Source organism: Sapajus apella, unplaced genomic scaffold (genome assembly GCF_009761245.1).
Source record: "Sapajus apella isolate SASKATOON/1434 unplaced genomic scaffold, GSC_monkey_1.0 scaffold14, whole genome shotgun sequence".
Classification (NCBI taxonomy): domain Eukaryota; kingdom Metazoa; phylum Chordata; class Mammalia; order Primates; family Cebidae; genus Sapajus; species Sapajus apella.
Genome location: NW_022436954.1, coordinates 14915509 through 14924872, shown reverse-complemented (window position 1 = coordinate 14924872; position 9364 = coordinate 14915509). Strand labels below are relative to the sequence as shown.

General features: G+C 36.6%; 1 protein-coding gene across 1 annotated transcript; it reads right to left on the bottom strand.

Annotated features, from left to right (window-relative positions):
- Positions 1–332: 332 nt before the first annotated feature.
- LOC116554565 (olfactory receptor 4C5-like) lies at positions 333–1348 on the bottom strand. The gene is given in 2 exon segments (XM_032282481.1): positions 333–1277; positions 1280–1348. Coding segments are annotated over 2 exon segments (1014 nt in total).
- Positions 1349–9364: the final 8016 nt, after the last annotated feature.

Sequence of the window (9364 nt, the reverse complement as noted above, 5' to 3'; positions counted from 1 at the left end):
CCAACTGACCCCAGTGTGTAGTGCTCCCCTCCCTGTGTCCATGTGTTCTCATTGTTCAACACTCGCCTATGAGTGAGAACATGCAGTGTTTGATCTTCTGCTCTTCTGTGAGTTTGCTGAGAATGATGGTTTCCAGGTTCATCCATGTCCCTACAAAGGACCCAAACTCATCGTTTTTGATGGCTGCATAATATTCCATGGTGTATATGTGCCACATTTTCCCTGTCCAGTCTATCATCGATGGGCATTTGTAAACCCACATATTCTGACCTCAAGACCTTTACCCTTTTCATTAGTCATACCTGTGGTTAAAATATGAGTAGGTTTTCTTTTTATCTTCTGTAATCACACAAATTATTATCCCAGATTATTTGGCTCCAGAGCTTCTTCATGGCATTTTTCACCTCTGCGTTTCTGAGGGTGTAGATTAAAGGGTTTAACATGGGTGTTACCACAGTATAAAACACAGACACAGCTTTATCAATAGGGAAGGTGATCCTGGGACGAAAGTACACAAACAGACAGGGAACAAAGAATAGGACGACTACAGTGATATGGGAGGTGCAGGTAGAGAGAGCCTTCCACTGTCCTTCTGTGCTGTGAGTCTTTAGTGAGCAGAGGATTAGGACATACGAGCTAATAAGAAAAGAAAAAATGAGCATACACATCAGCCCACTGTTGGCGACAACAAAAAGTCCGAAGATGTGAGTATCAGTGCAAGAGAGTTTTAGCAGAGGGAAAAGGTCACAGATGAAATGGTCAATGACATTGGGGCCACAGAAGGGCAGCCAGACTATCAAAAGCATTTGAATCAGAGCATGAAGAAATCCCCCGACCCATGCCATGGCCACCAGGAGGTCACACACCTGCCTGTTCATTGTGATCAGGTAGTACAGGGGCTTGCAGATGGCTACGTAGCGGTCATAGGCCATCACCACGAGCAGAATGATCTCAACTCCCCCAAAGAAGTGTTCTGCAAAGAGCTGGGTCATGCACCCACTGAAGGAGATAGTTTTCTTTTCAGTGAGTAAGTCAAATAGCATTTTGGGGGCCACGGCAGAAGAGCAGCAGCCATCTGTGAAGGACAAGAAAGACAGAAAAAAATACATAGGAGAGTCCAGGGTTGGGCTGGTGGTGATTGTCACCACAGTGAGTAGGTTGCCTACCATGGTGAGAAAATAGATGAGTGTAAACACAGCGAACAAGACTTTCTGTGCCTCTGCGTTCTGTGTCAGGCCAAGCAAGATGAATTCCGTTACGTTGTTCTCTTGCATCATACATCCAGTTTGGCATTTGGATAATTGATTTATCTGTGAATAGCACAACGAGTGCAATTTGGCACACACATTTTGAATAATAAAATAATTTTAGTCAGGATTATTTTCTGTAGCACTAATGTAATCCCGAAATCAATAAACCCAAGACTTTAAGTTGCACCATATTATTCGTGACATAATGAACACACATTCCTCTTCTGTCTCATACAGACACAGACAGAGACACACACAGACACAGACACACACAGACACAGACACACATATACATTTGTTTATACACACAAACAATTTTATGATGTTGACATGTCAGGCATTTTTCCTGTAATTGTACATGGATGGATATTCTCCCAATTACATTATGGTATTTTTTTCCCCATAGATAAAACTAGAGTAAAAAGAGGAGGAGCAAAGGTTTGAATTCGTGTGTTGATTTCCTAGTTTCTTTTTTCTAGCCAATCATATTCCTGAGACTACAGTGCAGAGTTTGTTATTCTTGTTATTTTTAACTTGTTTCAGGGTAACTATAAAACAGGTGGGTTCAAACTGAAATTAGGAATGATGCCATCACATTTCAGATCAACTGAACTGAGTGAATGTTTGAGGCTATAGTAAGATAAGCCCTGGCAGTTAGATTTGTGAATTTATGCCACCTCCAAACAGGAATTGTCTAAGAATACAATCAAACACGTCTGGAAGCGTATCCTGGAAGAGGATAAAGCAGTATGATGCAAGGCAACATTCCCCGAATGTATTGGAAACTTTAGAATTAACTTGCAGAACTGCCATGTTTAGATTTTAGGGCATTTTGCAGATCAAAACCCAATTTAAGAATGACTATGAAAAATTACATGGACCTGTTTAGAAAAGATAATTTTAAGGCGAGGAAACAAAAGCGCCATAATTTATTGGACAGAGTGTTTTTTAGAATCAGATGCTATATTTTTACATTCTATTTTCACTATTAGCCACATGATATTGTGTACAGATCTTAGTCTCACTGTGCTTAAACTTTTTCATATATAAAATGGGAAAAATAACAAATGTATGGAAGAATTAAAGAATATCATAATTAAATATATCAAACTTTGTATCCTAAAGGTAAACCTATACCTTACCACGTACTCCATGTCTTGATAAAAGAACACAAATGAACAAAACCTTGCATATCATTATTTTTATCTTTAAATTATTTTATTGTGGTAATATTAAGAGAGAAAATAAATGAGCCAAGTACTCAACTCAAGATAAAGAACAAGCAATTATTTCAGAAAAAAAGATAATACAGAAGCACATTAGGCAATGAAAAAATTAGACTTGACAACTAAATTCAAAAGCTTTTTGATATTTTAAAAATACAAATAAAACTGAAGAAAACAAATGAGCTCAATAAGAAGCAAATATAGCAATACCACTAAAGAATATTATTTGTGAAGAATATTTAGAAAGGTATTATGTATAGTTCATAAAAGATTTCTAAATAATTGGATAGGTGTTTTTCAAAACAAAATAAGTCTCTTCTTAATGCCATCATAAAAAAAGAAAAAGAGAAAAAAGAATAGCATGTATTAAAGACTTCAGATCTTCACAAAACCAAAAAATAATAAAATCAATATATATTTCATCCATAGCGAATAAAGGATATTTTTAAATAAAAACATAATGGTATAAGATACAAAACAAAACTGATGAACTCAGCTACATGGAGATATGGAACACCCTGGAAAAACAATTGCGACAAGTATGACAGTTGTTATTATAGATGCAGCTTTTAACAAATTAAAATATTTACTCACATCATTAAGGTAAAATAAGGGTAAAACTAATAGAAAGACAATTCTCAGAAAAAACATTAAACATCTAAGAAGTCCTCAGTTTCATAAGTTACCAAAATACTGCAATTTAAAAAAGTGAAATACTGACAAATTGGCAAAGATTTACAACAGTTGTATTATTCAGTAGTGGTGAATGTGTGTTGACATAAAACATTCTAGAAAGAAGTTTGACCCCTTATAATAAGGGTTGTATAACTAGTTATGACCCTTGGTACAGTATTCCTTATATTTAGAAATCTACTCTAGATAAAAAAATATAGACAAAATTATATATACAAGTTGTGTTTCACAATATTTTTTATATTAATAAAAAGGTAAAAAAATCCGAATATACATAAAGAGAAACAGTTAAATGAATTATAGTTATTATATGTCAAGTAGACATTGAAGTTATTTGCAAAAGAATTGATGTGGAAAGAGTCTTTCAATATAATATTGAATGGGGAAATACAAAATATAAAATAGTTTATATGTTATGACCCAAACTGTTTAAAATGCCATATATCCACTAAAAATATATCTGAAAAAAGTAAATCAAGGATAATAATGCTTATATGAATAATAGGATTAAGGGAAATTTTAATGTTCTTTTAAAAAGTTTCTGATCTGAGTTTTCTACAGAGGGAATATATTACCTTTGTAGTCAGTAAAATAATTTAATAAAAGTTTTATTTTACTATCAAGTCAGACTCTGTAATACCCTGGGTGAATGTGTTTCTTAGTGGACTGAGTATTTTGGTCATTATTCATACAAATCTGTAACAGTAAAACACATTTAAATATAACTCACCTGTAAATTGAAGACCCTAGTATTATCTTGAGAAAAAATTACTAGTAAGGTGAAGAAGTAACGGATCATTCAGTAGCAAGGCATCTTACTTGTAGAGAGCAGTTTGCATGGAGTTAGCATTCACTGGCTCATCCCTATCTGCTGCTTTGCAGATTTCATCCATTTTTAACCTAAGTATTATAGATGTTTTCCTCAACTGGTGACCTAAAATGATAGTAAGAGACTTCCTAAATACAGCTGAGTTCATGGGCTGGATTTGTTTTTCTCTGTTGAGTCATGCCATCCTGTGAGTGTGAGACACAAGCATCTGAGCTCAGAAATGAATCTGAATTTCTTAGATCAGCTTCCAAAGGCTGGCTTAGGTTTCCATTAGTCTTCAACAGATATTGATGGGAAAAATACCTAGCCACTGAACTTCTTTCTCCAAGTCGCGTTATAACACATTTGCTGGGCTTTCTTGATGACCAGATGAAGAGTATTTTAAAAATCACTTGATCTGAGGTCTAAACCATTTTAAAACCCTGAATATAGAAAACTAAGCTAAAATAGAAAAATTTGGGATTGAAAGCATCATGAAATCAGCAACGAATGAAAGCTATCTTGAAGTAGCAGGTCTCTCTCTCTTTCTGTTTTTTAAAATTTTTTATTATTAATTTTTTTTGGTAAGCCTGTGCTCAGGCTGGAGACAGCTTCTTTGGCCCTGGAAGTCTGGATCCAAATTTGGAAATTCAGAATGAAACAGCATCTGTGATTTGTGTGGCTGGTTATGCTTATGTGGTCTTCCTGGGGCAGAAATCCTTAGTCTGTCCTTATCAACGTTTTCACATGTGGATTTGGGAAAATATTTCATGAGTATTATTCAAGTGTGAGGAGTTGGGAATGCTCGACATCTCCCAGATGACTGGAATTAGCATCTGCCAAGGTGGTAGCCAAACCAATTTATCCTGTTCTCTCTCTTGTGGCCATGACATCTGCGACCAAAGGGTTGGGGGAGAGCCAGCTAGGCTAACAGCCTCTCTTATGACTGTGATTAGGAAGTGATCTCAGGTCCTGCGACCCTAGACCCAGAATGTTTTAGTCATGGGGGTATGGATGCATGGGCCAGTCAGAGCCTATAAAACAACCCTAATAATACTTGCCTCATAGAGTTACAGGGAGAGTTGAGCAATGTAACGTGAAAATGTCTACATCAGTGAAAAACTGCTATTCTTTAATTAATACTCCAAAGATACTCTTTAATTTTATAAATCTGAATCATGCTTAAGAGTAAAAGTGCTACTGACTCTTCTTTTTCTTTTCTTTTTTTGAGACAGAGTTTCGCTCTTTTGCTCAGGCTAGAGTGAAATGGTGCAATCTCAGCTCACTGCAACATCCGCCTCCTGGGTTTAAGCGATTCTCTTGCCTCAGCCTCCCGAGTAGCTGGGATTAAAACCCGCCACCATGTCTGGCTAATTTTTGAATTTTTAGTAGAAACGGGGTTTCATCATGTTGGCCAGGCTGATCTCGAACTCCTGACCTCAGGTGATCCACCCGCCTCAGCCTCTCAAAGTGCTAGGATTACAGGCTTGAGCCATTGTGCCCAGCCTCTACTGACTCTTCTACTTACTAATTAGGTAGCTTGTTTCCTCAGCCTTGAGTGTCTACATCTGTAAAAAGGGGGCTGATAATAGTTCTTGGCTCCTAGGACTTTTGTGGTGGTTACATGAGATAATGCATGTAAAGTACTTAGTTGGAATGGTGCTTGGGAAAGCATAAAGGCTTACTGTTATCTGTTACCATTTTCTGTACAGGAAATCAGAACTCATGGTGTGCCTCAGTTTCCTGGCAAGTATTGTCTCAACTCATATATATAGCTTGTTTTCTTTGCCCTTATGGTTGAGTTCTAGAAATTAGGAGATAAAAGCCACATTTTGAGGTATTGAATGCTGATTCATAAGTCATAATTATGAAATATTCCTATGAGTGTTTGATCTTCTCTCCACTAAAAAATCTGACAATGAAGGGATGATTCCCTAAAATGGTTGTAGGAGATAAAGGAAATGAGGATATGCTGAGAATTAACAAATAATCAGCACGATCACTCTGGTAAGTGTGGAGTCTCATCTAATTCACACTTAGTCCCCATGAGGAAGGTATTCATTCCATTTTATGTGTAAGGAAATTGATGCTCAATCTGGGTATCATTTGGTCAAGGTCAAAAAGCAAATAACTGGCAGTTCAAATGTAAATCCAGATTGATTTAATTCTATGCCTGAGCTCTATTATGTCATTATGTGCAATTAGATACTGATTCCATAATGTGTCCCATCCATTGGGTGGTGATGGGAGAGGAGGTGCTGACACATACCAGCTTTGTGTGGCTTTGCAAACTTGATTTGACCACCAATGGCAGGCAGAACAAATTCCTCCGTCAGATAACATGGGCATCAGTAGTTTATAAAAGAGGCATAGAGAAAAGAAAATGCCTTTCACCTTCCTTTCCTACCTTTGGATCTCATCCTGAGGAACTGCTTCAGCATTATCTTGGAAGATTTGATTCTGGAAGTTTCCTGATGCCTGTAGAGTGGAAGGGAAGACTGAGCAGAATTCAGACTTAGGACCAGGGACATCCTCTACATAAAGGGGATCTGGTAGGGTCTTGGAGAAATAATACATAGTAGACATAACCTTGGTATAATTTCAAATTCTTCTATTTACCATATGGCTCTATGCTTGTCACTTAAAATCCTTTAATATGCCAAGCCTGTAAAGCAGCCTTAAATAAAGGTTACTGGGGAGAATTTCAAAAGATAGCATGTGAAATCCATCTAGTACATTAAGAATGGAAAATATTTGGAAAGTATTTTCTGAACTAAATTGAGAGATGTTTGCATTTTCCACCGCTGATATAATGCTGGTTATCTTTATTAACTGCTGGCCAAGCTGTGTGGTTTTGGGTAAGTTGCCCAAATTCTCTGTACCTCAGTTTCCTCTTGTGCAAAACAGGGATAATATTACTACATGGGGTTGCATAGAATCACATTAGTCACTAAAAAGGGAAGTGGGGTTGAGGATAGCTTTTTTTTAAGAGGGGGAAAATTTATGTTTAAATGCTAGTAGGAAGAAGCTAGGGAGAGAGAGGGAGAGAGAAAGAGAAGTTAAAGATACAAGAGGGCAGAGAGTTATCAATGAAGGCCTGTTGGATGGGTAGGCAATTATTTACCCACAAAGAAGCTATGTTCTATGTTATTCCTCTTTAATAGAAATCCATGTGGTTCTGGTGTGAGGTGGTCATGTGTTTGGGGCAAAATGGAATCTGTCCAGTCCATAGGTGTGAATTACCAATTATAATAATGCTCTTCACTTTCCAGTGCTTTACGTAGGCATGTGACACAATTCCAGCCCATGAGACAAGAAAGAAAAACTGCTGGAGAGCTTCTGTGCGATGCTTCTCCAATTCTAAAAAGGGAGTCATGAGGAAAAATGTCTCTTCTGAGCAATGCCTTCTGCAAAAGATTTGGAATTAACAGTGGTAACTATTGCCATTTTGGACTGGGGAGTTTCCTGAAACAGCTAAAACCTGCACACTTATTTGAAAAGTGATTGCTCATTTATTATTGGACTTTAGCTGAAACTACTTTTACTGAAGGAGATACATTGTTACTATTTTTTACTTTTTTTTCTTTCTGACTTTTATTTTAGGTTCAAGAAGTACATGTGAAGATTTGTTACATGGATAAATTGTGTGTTTTGGGGATTTCGTGTTCAGATGATTTTGTCACCCAAGTAATCAGCATAATACCTGATAGGTAGCTTTCAGTTTTTACCTTCCTCCCAACTGTACCATCAAGTAGGTACTGATGTCTACTGTTTCCCCGCTCCCCTCCCCCTGCTTTTTGTGTTTTGAGACATAGTCTCATTCTGTCTCCCAGCCTGGAGTGCTGTGGCTTGATCTCGGCTCACTGCCACCTCTGCCTCCTGGGTTCAGGTGATTCTCCTACCTCAGCCTTGGGATTACAGGTGCCCACCAAATTGCCTGGCTAAATTTTGTATTTTCAGTAGAGATTGTTCACCATGTTATGTTGGTCAGGCTGTCTCGAACTCCTGACCTCAAGTGATCTGCGCCCCCTCAGACTCCCAGAATGTTGGGATTACAGGCGTGAGCCACTGTGACCAGTTATTGTTCCCTTCTTTGTGTCCATGTGTACACAATGTTTGGCTTCCATTTATAAGTGAGAACATCTGGTATTTGGTTTTCTGTTCCTGCATTAATTTGCTCAAGGTAATGGCCTCCAGCTCCATCCATGTTGCTACAAAAGACATGATTTTATTGACTTTTTTTTTTTTTTGAGGTTTTCATTCTTTTTTGTGGTTGCCAGAACACATGTTATTTTGAGATGGGAAATACCCATATGTCTTGAGCTATATCAGACAGCAGGTAGGAAAATGAACAGGAGAATTCCCTTATAAAAGAGAAATACAAATTCAAAAACTTGTAAAAGGTGGGACAACACATTGCCTCCATAAACACATAGCTGCTCTGCCTCTGAACTCCCTGTTTGATGCCACTGAAGAGCTAGCTAACCTCAAGGTTGAATGAGCCCCTGCCTGTGATCAGCTATTAGAGGATGTCTAACAAGCAGCATAGTTTACAGATGGCCTGGGGGTTAGTGACAATTTTAAAAAACTTGCAGATGAACCATGTATCCTAGTGACATAAAAAATTAAAAAAGGCATGTCATTAATGCATAAAATTATAAGTAGATACTAGTCTATTTTATCATTTATTACTGTAAAATATATACAAATCTATTATAAAGTTAAACTTTATAAACACACACAGAAACACAGACCACATGTGTTGTCATTCTAAGTGGAGATAAATGTAAACAAATGTAATATTAAATCATAACTGCAAAGATTAACTGTATAATTAATAGAATTGATAATCCCTGACCAAGACTAACCAAGAAAAACAGAGAAAACACAAATTATCCATATCAGAAATCAGAAAGGGAACATTACTAAAGATTCTATTGACATTGACATGTTTTTTTGTTTTATGCTTTTGTTCTTCAAAATGTAATTAATTTATTAAATTAACAAGTAAAAATTGTATGCATTTATCCTGTATAACATAATGTTTTGAAATATATATACATTGTGGAATTGCTAAATTGAGCTAATTAACAAATTCATTGCCTCACATACTGATAATTTTTTTGTGGTGAGAACACTTAAAGTCTATTCTCTTTATAATTTTCAAGAATACAATACATTCTTTAAACTGAATTTTTAAATATCCATCTTGATTTCCTTGTTGTTCCAATGATTATTCAGGAGCAAGTTATTTAGTTTATATGTACTTGCCTGGTTTTGAGGATTCTTTGGAGTTGATTTCCAATTTTTTTCCACTGTGGTCTGAGAGAGTACTTGATATAATTTCAATTTTCTTAAATTTACTGAGACTTGTTTTGTGGCCTATC